This window comes from Chiloscyllium punctatum, chromosome 22 (assembly GCF_047496795.1).
Source record: "Chiloscyllium punctatum isolate Juve2018m chromosome 22, sChiPun1.3, whole genome shotgun sequence".
Taxonomy (NCBI): Eukaryota; Metazoa; Chordata; class Chondrichthyes; order Orectolobiformes; family Hemiscylliidae; genus Chiloscyllium; species Chiloscyllium punctatum.
The window spans coordinates 30047044-30064775 of NC_092760.1; the positions used below are offsets into that span (position 1 = coordinate 30047044).

A 17732-nucleotide genomic window follows, 5' to 3' on the forward strand; every position below is an offset into this window, starting at 1 on the left:
GAACGGTTTGGGGAGGGGGGATTGCAAAGCTTAGGACTTGACAGCTGATGGCATGGCTTCCAAAGGTGGGCTATGGATATGAGAGAGGCTTCAGAGGCTAAAATTGTAGCTCTTGCAATTCAGAGTGTGTGAGTACTGAAGCAGTGCTGAAAGTTCAGACTTCTCAAATACATTGCACTTTGAGGATGAGGTGTTGTCACAGCTTGCACAAGTCTAGAAGCTGCTATCAGGAAGTTAGTAGATAGGAGATGTTAAGCAATTACTCTGGTTCTTGTTCCCACGGGTGATGCAGATTACAGCTAAAAGGTTCTTTGCAATTCCCCAAACAATTTAACTAAAGGCCATTACTCTATTGTGCTCAGACTCTACCGTCATGTGCTGTGGTTATTGCTGAGAGAGAAAAGAATTATTTTTTACTGAACTATTTGAGTGTTGGCTTCATGTTCAATGATGCTTATTTAATAAAAGAATTCTTCTGCACTATCTGTTACCAGAAACATGCGCCAATATTTTACAAGGTGCGAAACAAATTGATAGTAATTACCTCTCCTTGTAAAAACTAGGGCGTACACTGTGATGACAGGAAAGCTATAGTACATTTACAGGCACATTTGCTGCCCGTTTTTACTGGGAAAACTGAATGAGCCATTGCTGGAGCTTCTAGTGCTCAAATTTCATTGTAAAATCAGGACCAGAGGTAGTGGGTTGAGGAGTAGGGTCACAGACTAGGAAGCTACTGCTCCAGCTCTATGTATATTGAGTTCCTGAATTCACCCCTACCACAAGAAACTAGAAGAAGGAATTCACTGGCAAACGTTTCAATGGCGCACTCTTGTTAACTTCGATATAAAGTCTATCCCTCCTTTCACTGGCAGATTAATCAAGAACTTGATCTTAGAGCAGTTAGTGACTTATTTTGACATCAGCAGCAGAAAGGTACAAGGGAGAACTTACTGGGGACCAAACGTTGGGGCAGTTTCAAATAATTAGATGAGATTAGATTCCCTACAGTGTGGAAACAGGCCCTTTGGCCCAACAAGTCCATACCGCCCCTCTGAAGAGTAACCCACCCAGACCAATTTCCCTCTGACTAATGCACCTAACACTATGGGACAATTTAGCATGGCCAATTCACCTGATCTGCACATCTCTGGACTGTGGGAGGAAACCAGAGCACTCGGCAGAAACCCACGCAGACACAGGGAGAATGTGCAAACTCCACACAGACAGTCACCCGAGCCGGGAATTGAACCTAGGACCCTGGCGCTGTGAGGCAGCAGTCCTAACTACTGAGCCACCATGCCACCCAATTATTAAGAGGCAGACCCTCAATATAAGGCCGATTATTGTAATAGAACATAGAACATAGAACAATACAGCGCAGTACAGGCCCCTCGGCCCTCGATGTTGCGCCGATCAAAGCCCACCTAACCTACACTAACCCACTATCCTCCATATACCTATCCAATGCCCGCTTAAATACCAATAAAGAGGGAGAGTCCACTACTGCTACTGGCAGGGCATTCCATGATCTTACGACTCGCTGAGTGAAGAACCTACCCCTAACATCAGTCCTATATCTACCCCCCCTTAATTTAAAGCTATGCCCCCTTGTAATAGCTGACTCCATACGTGGAAAAAGGTTCTCACTGTCAACCCTATCTAACCCCCTAATTATCTTGTACACCTCTATCAAATCACCCCTAAACCTTCTTTTCTCCAATGAAAACAGCCCCAAGTGCCTCAGCCTTTCCTCATACGATCTTCCTACCATACCAGGCAACATCCTGGTAAACTTCCTCTGCACCCGTTCCAGTGCCTCCACATCCTTCCGATAGTATGGCGACCAAAACTGCACACAATATTCCAGATGCGGCCGCACCAGAGTCTTATACAACTGCAGCATGACCTCAGGACTCCGGAACTCAATTCCTCTACCAATAAAAGCCAGTACGCCATATGCCTTCTTCACTGCACTATTTACCTGGGTGGCAACTTTCAGAGATCTGTGTACATGGACACCAAGATCCCTCTGCTCTTCCACACTACCAAGTAGTCTACCATTAGCCCAGTAATCCATCTTTTTATTACTCTTACCAAAGTGAATCACTTCACTCTTAGCTACATTGAACTCCATTTGCCACCTTTCTGCCCAGCTCTGCAGCTTCTCTATATCCCGCTGTAACCTGCCATATCCTTCCTCACTGTCTACAACTCCTCCGACTTTCGTATCATCCGCAAACTTGCTCACCCAACCTTCTAACCCTTCCTCCAGGTCATTTATAAAAATGACAAACAGCAATGGTCCCAAAACAGATCCTTGCGGAACACCACTAGTGACGGCACTCCAAGATGAACCTTTGCCATCAACTACTACCCTCTGTCTTCTTCCAGAGAGCCAATTCCTAATCCAAACCTCCAACTCACCCTCAATGACTTACATTTGTCGGTAGTGATACCAGATTTAGAAAATAAATGAACTTGTATTTGTATACCACCCTACACAATCGCAGGATATCCAAAAATAATTCTGTTGGAGATATGCCTTCTGACATATGCCTTTATCAAGCAGTAATGATGTCAGGGAGTGGGTCACAGATTAAAGACTTGGTTTTATCAAGACCCTAATATCAACCAGCCTATGTTGGGTCGATTTGGAGATGAATGTGGAGGGAGGGGCGAGAATCACAGAATTGTTCTGGAGTAGAAGGAGTTTTTTAATTCACTTGTGGGACTTGGGCATCATTGGCTGGGCCAGCATTGATGGCCCATCCCTATTTGCCCTTGAGAAGATGGTGGTGAGCTGCCTTCTTGAATCACTGCAGTCCACTTGCTGCGGGTTGACCCACAATGCGGTAGGGAGGGCATTCCAGGATTTTTACCCAAAGACTGTGAAAGAACGGGGGTATATTTCCAAATTAGGATGGTGAGTGGCTTGGAGGGGAACTTGCAGGCGGCAGTGTTCCCAAGTACCTACTGCCCTTGTCCTTCTAGGTAGCAGTGGTTGTGGGATTGGAAGGTGCTGTCTAAGGATCTTTGGTGAATGTCTGCAGTGCATCTTGTGGATAGTACACACTGCTGCTACTGAGCTTCAGTGGTGGAGGGATTGAGTGGTTGTAGATATGATGCCAATCGAGCAGGCTGCTTTGTCCTGGATGGTGGCAAGCTTCTTGAATGTTGTTGGAGCTGCACCCATCCAGGTTAGTAGGGGGTATTCCATCACTCTCCTGACTCCTGAGGTGAGTTACTCGCTGCAGTATCCCTAGTCTCTGACCTGCTCTTGTAGCCACTACGTTTATGTGGTAAGTCCAGTTGAGTTTCTGATAAATGGTAACCCCAAGGATGTTGACAGTGGGGGATTCAGTGATGGTCATACCGTGAATGTCAAGGGGCAATGATTAGAGTGTGTATTGGTGATAGTCATTGTCTGGCATTTGTGTGGTGTGAATGTTACTTGTCACTTGTCAACCCAAACCTGGATATTGTCCAGGTCTTGTTGCATTTGAGCACGGACTGCTTCAGTATCTGAGGAGTCGCAAATGGTGCTGAACATTGTGCATTCATTGGCGAACGTCCCCACTTCTGACCTTATGACAGAGGGAAGGTCATTGATGAAGCAGCTGAAGAGTGTTGGGCCTTGGACACTAGCCTGAGGGACTACTGCAGAGATGTCCTGGAACTGAGATGATTGACCCTCCACAACCACAACCATTTTCCTTTGTGCCAGGTATGACTCCAGCCAACAGAGTGTTTGACCCTTGATACCCATTGATTCCAGTTTTGCCAGGGCTCCTTGATGCCATACTCGGTCACATGTGGCCTTGATGACAAGGGCTGTCACTTTCACCTCACCTCCTCTTGGCCTATTCAGGCGAATGGTTCATTTGGCCCATCAAGCTTGCAAAGAATCACAGTGAAGAAGCAGGCCATTCAGCCCATCGAGTGCACGCCGACCCTCTGAAGAGCAAGTCACTCCTCTATCTCTGTAACCCTGCATTTACCATGACTAATTCACTTGACCTAGATACTTCGGGCAATTTAGTATGGCCAATCCAGCTAACCTGAATATCTTTAGAGTATGGGGGGAGCTGGAGGAAGAATGTGCAAACTCCATACAGTTGCCCAAGGGTGGAATTGAGCCTGGGTCTCTGGAGTTGTGAAGCAGCAGTCCTAACCACTGAGCCACCTTGCTGCCCCATGCACAGTTTGTTAAATCAGCATCATTACCTCATGCCAATCTCCTTCTTTAACCCCTCACACACTATTTTGACCCAAATAAATATCCAATGTCCTCTTAAATGCCTTAATTAAACCTGCTTTCACCAAATTTCAGGCCCTAACTACTTGCTGTATGCAAAAGATTTTTTTTCCTCACCTTGCGTTCGCTTCTTTTGCAAGTCACTTTAAATATGTCCCTCCACTTCTTGATTTACGAGCGGGAACAGTTCCTCTCTATTTACTTAGTCCTGCCCACTCATGATTTTGAAAACCTCTGTCAGAATCTCTCCTTAGCTTTCTTCTCTCTGAGGAGAATGTCCTCATAATTGAGACATCTTATCCCTGGAAACATTCTCATAAATCACTTCTGCATTCTTACCAATGCATTTACATCCTTCCAATGATGTGGTGTCCAGAACCGTACATAAACGTTCAGCTAAGATCTAACAAGAGTCTTATACAAGGTTCAACATTGTTTCTTTGCTCTTGTTCTCTAAGCCCCTATCAGTAAAGCTGAGGACATTATTTGCTTTGTTAATTACTCTCACCTTGTCCTGCCATCTTTGATGACCTGTTCATATGCACCCCCTTTAGAATTGTACCCCCTATTTTCTATTGTCTTTCAATCTTCTCCCTACCAAAATGCATCATCTCACACTTCTCTGCACTGATCCACCCACTCCACCAACTTATCTACATCCTTTTTGGAGAAAGTGGGGACTGCAGATGCTGGAGATCAGAGTCAAAAAGTGTGGCGCTGGAAAAGCACAGCAGGTCAGGCAGCATCCGAGGAGCAGGAGAGTCGATGTTTCGAGCATTAGCTCATTTCTGATGAAGAGTTTATGCTTGAAATGTCGACTCTCCTACTCTTCAGATGCTGCCTGACCTGCTGTGCTTTTCTAGTGCCACACTTTTTCGAAGATGTCCTCTTTGGAGTTTGACAATGCTCTCCTCACCATTTCCAATCCTTCCAATCTGCACTTTTAGGAAGTACAAAATGCTAAGAACAGAAATGATTGTCTTGTGTCTTGGTCCCTCCTGGTGAGAAAATGAATAAGTCAGTATTGCACCCATAGAAGAACTCAAGACAATCGGGAAAATTTAGCATGGTTTCATCAAATGGAAATCATATTTAGCTCATTATTTGGAGTTCATTGAAAAAGTAATATTTGTAGTGGTTAAAGGGGACCTGCAGACATAGTATTCTTGGATTTCTAGAGGGCATTTGATAAGGTGCCACATCAGACACTATTGTGGAAAATAAAAGGTCATGGTATTGGGGAGGCAATATATTTGATTGGATAGAAGATTAGCAAACTGGCAGAAGGACAGTAGACATAAATGGAACTGATCACTGGGAAATGACAAATGGAGTCCTGCAGGGGTCTATGCTGGGGGCTCAACTTTTCACAATTTACATTAATGAGGGGACCAACGTCATGGTAGTTAACTTCACAGATAATAGCAGGATAAATAAGAAGGTATGTTGTGAAGATGGCATAAGGAGGATGCAGATGGATATAGATAGGTTGAGTGAGTGGGCATAAAATCTGGCAAATGAAGTATAATGTGGGAAAATGTGGTGTTGTTCACAGAAAAAATGAAAACTGCACAGTATCTTTTTCAATGGAGAACAATGGAGAATTTCAAGGTGCAGAGGGATTTAGGTGGCTAGTGTATGACACACAGGAAGTCAGTATGCAGAAACAGCAGACAATCAAGAAGACTATTGGAATGCTACTCTTTATTATGAGAACAAATAAATATCAAAGTAAGCAAATTACGCTTAGGTTATAGAGGGTATTAGTGACAACTCTGTGCAGTTTTGATCTCCTTATTTAAGATAGGACATAATTTGATTAGGGGCAGTTCGAGGAGATTTATTAGCTTGATAGCTGGAATGAGGGACTTGTCTTATGAGGATATGATGGACAGGCTGGGCTTGTTTCCATTGGGGTTTCGAAGAGCGAGAGTTAGCGAGATTGCAGTTTATAAGATCCGGAATAATGTTGACCAGATGGATGTGAAAATGACATTTCTTTTCGTGGGTGAGTCCAGAACTAGGGGAACATTGCTTCAAATTTAGAGGTCACCAATTACAGATTGAGATGAGGAGAAATACAATCAGAAGTTGCTGGAAAAGCTCAGCAGGTCGGGCAGCATCTGTGGAGAGAAACCAGGGTTAATGGGGGCTACATGGTGGCTCAGTAGTTAGTACTACTGCCTCACAGCACCAGGGTTCCAGGTTCAATTCCTGTCTCGGGCAACTGCCTGTATGGAGTTTGCACATTCTCCCTGTGTCTGCGTGGGTTTCCTCTGGGTGCTCCGGTTTCCTCCCACAGTCCAAAAATGTGCAGATCAGGTGAATTGGCCATGCTAAATTGCCAGTAGTGTTAGGTGCATTAGTCAGAGGGAAATGGGTCTGGGTGGGTTACTCTTCGGGGGGTCGATGTGGACTGATTGGGCAGAAGGGTTTGTTTCCACGTTGTAGGGAATCCAATCTAATCTAAAAACATTTCCGATTGAATGATCCTTCCTCAGAGATGGGGAGAATTTTTTTCCCTCTCAGTGATTTATGCGATTTTAGAACTCAGAATGTTATGCAAACAAGATCATTCAATATTTGAAGGTCGAGGTAAGTAGATTCTTGTTAGGCTGAGAAGGAAAGCTCTTGGGGATACATGGGAGTGTGGAGTTCGAACCACAAACAATAAGCCATGATTTATTGAATGATGGAGCAGTCTCAAAGGGCAAAAAGATATAATTATGTTTTTATTTTGTATGTACATCTTAGGAAGGGAACAGACTGGAAAAAGAAGACTAAGTCAAATCACAATAGGGTAAAAATATCCTAAAAGTAATAAATTTGAGGCCCCTGCTATGAGTAGGAACACATCCATAGTTATAATGTTAGGACTAAACACTATTCTGGGATATAAATTATCATTAAGAAAACTAAACCATGTTACAAAATTTGGAATAGTCACTTATGGTAAGCAGCAGCATTACAAAACATGCCAGCAAAGCCTTTACTGGGACCGCAAACATAATTTGAAACTGGATCCTGTGGTTTTGGTACTTTTTGAAAAAAAGCATTGCTGCTTGTATCCAAACTTCTCATCAGGACAGCAACACCCGACTACAGCTTCCAGTGCCTTTGTGGCAATTGCTGTTTATCATGTATGCATGAAAGGCCAGATTGTCACTGAGTCATATTGACTACAGGGGCCCTTTCAAAATGGTGGTTGGGACTCACTTCCAGGGCTTTCCAAATCTATTTGAAGGCTTTCTGACTTATTGGAGCTGCCTTTGAAAGATGGGGCTAGTTTGTGTCCTGAGCCCATACCTAGCATTTCCATTCCACAGGTTTCATGGCCAAGTTATTGAAGGGTCATTGTGCACAGCATTCCAAAGGTGTCATGACCATAGCTTGCAAAAGGGAATCTTATCAAGATTACTCCACCCCACACACAATACTGAGATGTGCCCTCAAACAATCCCTGTGCCCCTGTTGAAATTTCTCAAAGGTCAGTTGGCGCACACATAAACAACAAACACCCTGAGCCCCCTCATCCATGGCAACAGGTCTGAAAGGGAACCAGACTGTTCACAACCTAGTTGCCATGGTTGACCTTGAAATTAGTTTCTGGCCCCATATTTGTCCCTGTTTCCACTGATATAACATCCCACAACTTTGCCCCTTGTCTCAGCCCATCTGCTGCTGAAACCCTCCTTCATGATCTGGTCACCTCCAGACTTGTTTATTCTAATACACCCCTTGCTGGTCTCCTACAATCTGCCCTCTGTAAGTTTGAGACCTCTGCTGACCATCTCCAAACTCACACTGAGAAAATTGAGTTAACCGGTTGAGTTAAATTGGTAAATATGTGAAACCTGACACCAACCTATCACTAAAGATCTCCACAGCGTTTAACATTTGAAGATGTTCAAGTAATCCATTTCTGAGAGGTGGACCCTTGATTATAATATTACCTTTGAGGTTCCATCTGCCATATTTTGACAGCTGTTTAAACATAATGCCAGATACTCAAGTTTTATAGGTCTTGAATGGGGAGGGGGTCTGCTGGTACCAGCAGCTAAGATGCTTTTTAATTGCTTCTTTATTCTTGCGAGGGCTGTGGTCATCACTGGCAAGGCCAGCAATTGTTATCTGTGCCTCAACTGTCTTCGCTCCAAATGGAACTTTGAGCAGTGTGGAGGCACCAGTGTCAGAGCTATGTGAGGCTGCTCCACTGGGACCTGGTGCAACTGTCACTTTTGTGTGTCCTGTTGTTAATAAATGTCTCGTTCACAACGAGTTAGGGCTTCATGTGGGTACCTAAGTATGACGCCATGTGTGTTGACATTATACCAAGATACCTAAGTACAAATAACTTAGGTACAAAGTATTAAGTGAAATTAAAGGTACTTCATAGAACAGTAGAAAATAAAGACATAGGTAATAGTTTACATTAAAGTCTTTTGTAGTTTAAAACTAGGAAAATAAAGGAATAAGTTAAAAGTTTTCTGGAAAGTATCCCTAGATACCACCCATTTCCTGCCCATATCCAACCTAGTTTGCTGTTGTGCTCCACTTCATATTCCCCTTGCTCTGGGTCTGCCATCTACTAGGCTACAATTCATAAACATTAGAACTCTAAGTGGTTCATTAGTAACCTGTGGGCCTGATGTTTTGGTACATACATAAAGAGATGTGTCATGCTACATGTCTCGGGGATAGTACAACTTATTGTTGCTGTCACCCTTTTAGAATATGCTTGCATTTGTTCATTAAATATTAAAAAGAACTTGCATGGATACAGCTTTAGGACACCCCAGCCAATTAAGTAATGATGAGATGTAAACACAGTTGTTAATGCAGGGAATATGACAATCAATGTGCAAATGGCAAGGTTCAACAAACAGCAATATGACCATCCAATATATTTTAGTGGTGTTGATTGAGGGAATAGTATTAGAGTAAATCGCTCTCAATCTTTGTACCATCTTTTATACCCAGTTGAAAAAGAAGATGGAACTTTGGTTTAATACCTCATCAGACTACATTTCCATCGAAAGTGAGGACTGCGAATGCTGGAGATCAGAGCTGAAAATGTGTTGCTGGAAAAGCGCAGCAGGTCAGGCAGCATCCAAGGAGCAGGAGAATCAACGTTTCGGGCATGAGCCCTTCTTCAGGAAATTCTCATGCCCGAAACATCGATTCTCCTGCTCCTTGGATGCTGCCTGACCTGCTGCGTTTTTCCAGTGGCACGTTTTCAGCTACATTTCCAAGCTCTAGGTATCGTGTTTTTGCAGACACTCAGACTGCAAGTTGCCTGCCTTTTTCAGATACAAGATGATGCACTCTACATTAATAATCAAACTTCATTTTTCTCCCAATAACTGCATGCTTTCCTTACTTTATAACTTTGCAAGGTATTATACAAGTGATACAAACCATATGTGAAGATGTGCGAATGCTTCAGGAAGGCCCAATCTTTTGCATTGGAAGCAGATAACATTTCAAAATGACAGCTACTCACACCCACGCTGATTGTTTACTTTTATACTCAGTGTCTAAGTCAACTGTGATTAGATTAGATTACATACAGTGTGGAAACAGGCCCTTCGGCCCAACAAGTCCACACCGCCCTGCCGAAGCACAACCCACCCATACCCCTAACCTAACACGACAGGCAATTTAGCGTGGCCAATTCACCTAACCTGCACATTTTTGGACTGTGGGAGGAAACCAGAGCACCCGGAGGAAACCTACACAGGGAGAACGTGCAAACTCCACACAGTCAGTCGCCTGAGGCGGGATTTGAACCCGGGTCTCTAGCGCTGTGAGGCAGAAGTGCTAACCACTGTGCCACAGCCTATGCTTCTGGAGAGATATTTCAAAGATTCAATTGGGTACAGGAACACTAATATTTACAGTAATTAAGATATTTGGAACACTTCCTGTTAAAGGCTGAGGCATAGAACATAGGAACAGGGAGGGTTAAACAGAAATATATAAAATATTAATCAGGCCATAGCTAGAGACTGTGTACAGCTTGGGTCATTGCATTTCAGGAAGACATATAAGCTTACAATAGAACACATGAAGGAGACCTACAAAAATGTCTCCAGGAATAGAGAAATTTAGCTGTGGGAAAAAGTTGGATAAACTAGAATTGTTTTATTTGGCTCAGAAGAAGGATGCTGTGGGGGGGGGGGGGAGGGGGAGGGGGGGGATTTAATTGAGGTGTATAAAACTGAAGAGCCTAGTCAGTGCAGATGGAAGGGACCTGCTTCCTTTGGCAAAGAAGTCAAAGGAGCACGTAAATATAGAAACTGACAGAGAGATTTTGAGGGGAGTTGAGAAATGTAGTGAGTATGTGGCATTCACTGCCTGAAAGGCTGGTGGAATCAAAAAAAACCTGTACCACTTTGAAAAATACTTGGATACACCACTGAGTTATCATAACCTACAGGGGTGCAGACCAAGAGCTGTGGTTAGGTCACATCGTTTCCTTTCGGCCAGCACAAATGGGACAAATAGCTCCTGGAATTTACGGATTCCATGATAATGAATTGGTCCCAATTGACAAGTTGAGTGGCATAATTGATCCACACGTCATGAATGAACAAGTGTGTCATGTTGCATTTTGCTATTTCCAGTTCTAACAGCTTTAAAACTAAATTATGGGCAGAAGCTTATTGGGATGGAGTGTTGTGGTTACCAGCAGAATCGGACAAGAACACAGCGAGGTCCATCTCAACATCTCATGCCATCTTTTATGTTTTTCACAAGGGGCCAGACAGGTTTCTTGCTAAACAGTGATGGGTTGCCAGTTAAGGGGGATTATTACTTGTTAAACGTCTCGTTGATGGCACAGCTCTTCTAACTAATAGTCATCCTCTTATCTTGTAAAGCTTGCCAAATGTACTTGACATCAGGGGAAAAGGCAACGTGGAAATCAGGTTGGGTACCCTACAGTGCAAATTTAGCTTCCCACCTGCTCTGAATGACCTCCATGTGGTGTATAACCAAACCCTCAGGCCAGTGCATGATAAAATGGCATCAGCCGCACCCACAATTCCTCTACGGACATTGGTGTCTGGAATTTGGCACCTCTCCGATGGACAGGGTGCCCTGCAAGCTCAGATTGCATTGCTGGGCACACTGGGGACAAATAGTGTTGAGAGGCTGTAGCAGGGACACTTTGGTCAAGGGCACCCAAACTGAAGACTGGACCAGCTACACCTCAGTGCTATAGGTGTGTTGTCTTAGCGCTCACTCACTTAGCACCTACTGGCATGGTCACAGCATCCATGGCTTGCCTTGCTGTGACAATTAGTGTAGTCACAGAACCAGGTGGTTTGCCTTGCTGGTCAACAGTCCTCAGTAAAGGGGCTGCATTTGTTTTAGTGTGCTACATCAATCTCACACCAGCTCGTGTGCCAGCAGCTTCTGTACAATAACACATGGCAGGTGTACCAAGCAAGCAGCTGTGTCTCCAAGTCTAAGGGGAGTAGTCCTCACCATAGTCCATGGAGATACTTGTCAGTCGGGGGGTGGGATGAGGGGGTTTCAGTGCAGTTAGTCGAGGGCAGCCTCTGACACCAGTCTAGGGGATTCATTGTGGTCATGCATCTAGTTGGCTGGAAATGTCTAGGGGTACGTGTCTCTGCAGTCTGGGAAATGGATCACAAACAGACCTCTGACACTGTAGCAGTCAGTCTGGCAGCAGGAGCCTGTGTCGGAGCTTGTGGGAGGGGTTTCGGCACAATTTGGAAAGGGCTGTCCGGTCTGGTTGGTTGTAGGGCTCAGGCCATGGTCATTCAATTGAGTCTGTCCACAGAAAATAAGAGGTAAGGTGGGGGAATCAGGCCAGAAAGTGGCATCAGCCACAGGACTGAACTTTAGCAGGTTAGTCATTGGGACTGGGACCTTCAGGCTTTGGAGGAGTGTAGCTGTGAAGTGGGGGAGTGGGGGCAGAAGATGCAGTGGTGGTGAGAGGGGAGGGTTTATGTTAAAGATTGGCTGGGAAGGGGGTGATGCGGGGAGATGATGGCTGTTCATAATCAGAAGCACCCAAGGCAGGAGGGAGGCAGTATGGGTTCATACTTATTTAGGCATGGTCACTCATGGGCCAGCAGATTGGGTGGGGTAGGGTTGGTGGTGTTAGAGAAATAGGGAGGTAGCTGCTAATGGAGGGGGGTGGGTGAAGGTCTGAAGAAACATCACTGTCCTGAAACATCAACTCTGCTTTCCCTCCCCAAATGCTGCCAGAATTATGCTTCTGAATTTCTCCAGCTATTTCTGCTTTTGTTGAAGAAAGAGTAGTGTATCCTGACAAAAGGAACGTCTCAGTCTTTCCCTGTGCCCATGACTGCCATATTTCACCCGCTTGTATCTGTTTGTGTGTGTTTGTGTGTGGTGGGGGGACCTGGTTTATAAGATGGTTAGAATGTTAAGTTGTACAGTTACATGTCAACAATTCATGACTGACTATTGGTAGTCAGAACCTATTTATTTGTCATAAATAGCGATTCTTGTCAAGTACTAAATCTGCTCTGGGCTTTCTGTCTACTTGGATGTAAACGACACATGAGCTGAGGAATTCTGCATCCTTTTATAAAATCCTTAACATTTGTGATGATTCTCGGAATGGTCTGGCTTGATTTCCAGAAAAACTATGGTCACTGTCATTGGCTCCACTCTTCCCCTTTCCGGTTCCTCTTTTCCCATTCTTTGGAGCTGTAGTATGTGTTGCAGCATTTCTTTCCCACTTCTTTCCCAGCCTTGGATCTTTGTCCTTTGATGAATGTAATCCTCACAGTGTTCAGTGCTGCGGACTCAGGTAGCGGTGTTCTGAGTCCGATGATTCATTCAGATTTTGGTTTGACCCGTTTGCATGCGAATGTCATGGGGATAACCCCCATCAAAACATACCTTAGCCACGACAAATGCTTTAATCATTACAGGAAAAAAAACTGCTCAATTGTTGAAGTTGACTCAAAAGGCCTTTCATTGTTTGAAGTGCTATCATTTAGACAAACAGACAAGTTCATTTGTGTATAGAATCTGCTTCACAGATTATAGGAACTTTTGGAAGATAAAGTCATAGAGTTATAGAGATGTACACGATGGAAAGAGACCCTACGGTTCAACTTGTCCATGCCGACCAGATATCCTAAATTAATCTAGCCCTATTTGCCAGCATTTGGCATGGAGGCTACATCTGTGATTTATAATATATGTTTTTAAATATAATCTTTTCCTGCACTGTTATCAGATTTTTGAACTCTCATATTGTAGAATTTCTACACTTAGAGTCATAGAGTCATAGAGATGGGGTGGAAACAGACCCTTCGGTCCAACCTGTCCATGCCGGTCAGATATCCCAACCCAATCTCGTCCCACCTGCCAGCACCCGGCTCATATCCCTCCAAAACCTTCCTATTCATATACCCATCCAAACGCCTCTTAAATGTACCACCCTCTGTGTGAAGAGGTTGCCCCATAGGTCTCTTTTATATCTTTCCCCTCTCACCCTAAACCTATGCCCTCTAGTTCTGGACTCCCTGACCCCCGGGAAAATACTTTGCCTATTTACCCTATCCATGCCCCTCATAAATTTGTAAACCTCTATAAGGTCACCCCTCAGCCTCTCATGCTCCAGGGAAAACAGCCCCAGCCTCTTCAGCCTCTCCCTATAGCTCAAATCCTCCAACCCTGGCAACATCTTTGTAAATCTTTTCTGAACCCTTTCAAGTTTCACAACATCTTTCCGATAGGATGGAGACCAGAATTGCACGCAATATTCCAACAATGGACTAACCAATGTCCAGTACAGCCGCAACATGACCTCCCAACTCCTGTACTCAATACTCTGACCAATAAAGGAAAGCATACCAAACGCCTTCTTCACTATCCTATCTACCTGTGACTCCACTTTCAAGGAGCTATGAACCTGTACTCCAAGGTCTCTTTGTTCAGTAACACTTCCCTAGGACCTTACCATTAAGTGTATAAGTCCTGCTAAGATTTGCTCTCCCAAAATGCAGCATCTCACATTTATCTGAATTAAACTCCATCTGCCACTTCTCAGCCCATCTGATCAAGATGTAGTTGTGATATTCTGCGTTGTGCATTCTGCATTGTGTTCTATTACGCTGATGAACTTATGTAAGGTTTAATTTTTCTGGAGAGCACGTAAAACCAATCCATTTCACCGTATCTCAGTACATATGATAATAAATCAAATCAAGTGTTCTCCAATGTTACCACTAAAGTGATGCAGTGCAGAAACAATGCCTGTAACTATTGGTTGAATCCGTTATTTTGATGGGATATACTTGCATTCATTCAAACAGCAGCCAATAACATAACGCAGGACTGAAATAGTCCTGGGAGAGGATTGGCTAGACATGCAGGTTGAAGGGCAGCAACTCTGTGGGAATCAGACTCGTGGACGGAATTGGCCAGAAAACGGACTCGGATCGAGTGAGCTTATTAATGGGATCTTGCCACAAAACAACTAGCAGAAACTCGGAACTGAGATCTGCTAGCATATATTCCACCCCCCACCCCCCATAGCTGGTGAGGAATTAAAACTTAGGTTTTGAGTCTAATTTTCTCACTTCACTGTTGATTCAGTCGGTGCAGTGCTCTGCATTGGATGAAGCTCATATGATCTGCAAGCGTGATGTGGAACTGCTAAGCTACTGAAATCTCTGGGGTTGAACTGTGCCTGGTGTTAATGAGAAAAAAAACCCCAGAAGTTGCCGGAAAAGCTCAGCAGGTCTGGCAGCATCTGTGGTGGGAAATCAGAGTTAAGATTTCGGGTAGAGTGACCCTTCCTCAGAACAGCTGGGAAATGGAATACACAGTGACAGTCTGTTGACTCTGGAGGGGGAAATTAAGTGCTGTGGTTATGATACAGCGAACCCACAGTGGCACATGAGAGCAGAGCAGCAACTCAGTCGAAGTGGCAGTGTTAAGGGGACAGCTTTCTGGGCTGTTGCTGCAGTGAGTCACTCTGGGGACGGTGGAAGTGGAGACACTGCAGGGTGGTAAGAGACAGCAGATGGCGGCACCTCTTCCTTTCTCCCTGGTACACCCACACAGAAAATAAAGTTTCATTCATTCTCCAAGAGGCAGATCAGCAGGCAACTATCAGGGTCCTGTCGCTCTTCTGACTGCAGGCACGGAAACTTCCTGTTCTTGAGTGTAGCATCCGACTGCTTCTTGACACACACAAACACACACACACACAGACAGACAGAGCAGGGACTGTAGCAGGAGGCTGTGACATTGCAAACCAGGAGTGGACTGGGAGGTTTCCTACTGGAATGTTACCCTACTCCAGCTGATCGGGGGGGGCTTAACCTCCCCCCCCCCTTCCTCTTAACCCCCGCCCCCCCTCAGTATTTCTCACTGATAAATGAGAACAAAAGCTGCTCCATGTAGATGCAGTTACTTCCGGGTGTGAGTCTAGCTGGAGGAGTAGTTGTAACTTTGCTCTGTGTGTCTTCCCCCCATGGTGCTGAATGCTGGCCCCTCTCTGCCTCCCCTCCCATGCCCCTTGGACAGACCACACAGCTCCTGTATTTGCCCCCAGGCTGTGCTCCTGACCCTCTCTCTCTGTCACTCTGTGTGTGTGTGCTGGCTGAAGGGGTGACCGGTGCCCAGCGCCCAGCCAGCGCTCACCCTCCTCCCCGCTGATGGAGCCGGACCCGGGCGGGGACGGGGTGCGAGCCGAGCCTGAGGAATCCTCCGCGTCCGGATCGTCTTCCTCGGAGCTGCCCGCGTCCTCCGAGCACTCCGAGGCTCCACTGTCTCCACGCCAACACCACCATCACCACCACCACCATCACCACCATCCGCACAAAACCTTCACCGGCCTCAAGCTTTTCGGCAGAAGGTGAGTGAGTGAGAACCGAACGAGCTGCTTACAAATGTTCCTACCTCCCCTCTCCCTCCCTCCCGATGCCCCTCTCCCTCCCTCCCGATGCCCCTCTCCCTCCCTCCCGATGCCCCTCTCATTCACTGTGGGGTCTATGTTTAAAAATCAACACTGAAACCACCTTCCCTTCAATAGCATCCTGTTCTTTCCATTTGAGAAAGGGGATGAATTGCAACCACACGGAGTCTCATGTACACCATTCTCTGTTAGAGTATATCTTCATCACTGTCTTACTCTGTTAGTGTCCCACACTCACAGGCTGGCTTATCCTATTTCAAATAGTGTCTTGGTGAGAGAGTCAAACATATACATGCACAATCTCTATCTGACTGTCTCACATAGTCTGTGACCGTCTGTCTGTCTGTCTGTCTCTCTGTGACTCTTAATGTGTCTGCCTTAGATGCTCACAGTCTCTGAAACAATTGCTCTCAATCTTTTTCTCTTTCAGTCTCTCACTGTCTTACTGTCTCCGTCTCACCGTCTGTCTTACTGTCTCTCTCTGTCTCACCATCTCTGACTCTCATTCTTGGTGTCTGTCTCTCACACAGTTACTCTTAGAGTATCTCTCAGTCTCAAACATAAAATCATTCTCTCTCTTACACAGTTTCTTGCAGCATCTTTTGCGATCTATACACAGTTGCTGTCACATTTTCACCAGTCTGACAAGGAACCATTATCTCCAAGGGCAATTGCTTGATTGCTTGGTGGTTCAGTGGACCACCCCCAGGCACAGTCAGGATGGGACTCTCTCACCAGCTTTGCCTAATTAACTGGGGTTTACCAACTCGCTGCTGAGACCCTCAATATCACAGGCCCCATTATAGTTGCACTCAATTCCTCGGTCTTGTCACACAAACACTCCCAGTCTCTCCCTCACTTCCAGTTTGCGTGTGTCTCTTTCTCTTCTCTGTCCACACTTCCTCCCCTAATTACTCCCAGTCTCTCTCTTCCTCACCCCCAGTCTCTCTCGCTACCTCACTCCAAGTCTCTGTTTCCCTTTCCCAGTCTCTCTCTCTCCCTCCCAGCATCCGTTGTCAGTGCCCTGTCTCTTTCACACCCATATTTACTCTTATTGCCCTTGGAGATGCTAAATTAGTGGGGAACTTAAGCTTGGTAATATTTGCCTTGTTGCAATTCATGTCACGTTCATGTAGCCTGGGCTTGCTGTTATCTTGCAGCTAAGTACATATACGCTGTAGTGTGTGCACCCTCATCTGTCACCATGTGCAAATCTGAACCCTTGATACAAGTCACAGTGAGGAAATCTGGATGTATAATGTGGTGAGTTATGACTGCTAACAAAACACCCACATAATTTCCTTCGTGGGTGCAGTGTGCACGTGTTGTGTGGTGCGATCCTTTCGTGTTGTCTGCAGGCACTGAGCCTGGTGTTATGTTGATTTTGGTTCTAACAGGCTACAGAAAGATAATGTGAATGATCTGTCCAGGATCACTGCTCTTTATACCAGATTTGGAAACGCATCTTGCCAGTCCCCTGCTGACAGGCTATATACCAGGCACTCACAAGAACTCAGAGTTGCCCATTTGTGAATT

At 45.1% G+C, this 17732-nt stretch overlaps 1 protein-coding gene across 5 annotated transcripts in view; it reads left to right on the forward strand.

Moving 5' to 3' along the window:
• The window catches only part of dgkza (diacylglycerol kinase, zeta a), a 790120-nt gene that overhangs the window by 255235 nt on the left and 517153 nt on the right, over window positions 1–17732 (forward strand). For 3 of the 5 annotated variants that reach the window (XM_072591938.1, XM_072591940.1, XM_072591941.1), the window contains exon 1: window positions 15375–16136. The exons of the other annotated variants lie outside the window; for them this stretch is intronic. In XM_072591938.1, the coding sequence (XP_072448039.1) occupies window positions 15937–16136 (200 nt within the window). In that variant the 5' untranslated portion in view covers window positions 15375–15936. Of the gene's footprint in view, window positions 1–15374; window positions 16137–17732 lie in introns of those variants that run through there. 5 annotated transcript variants of the gene reach the window in all.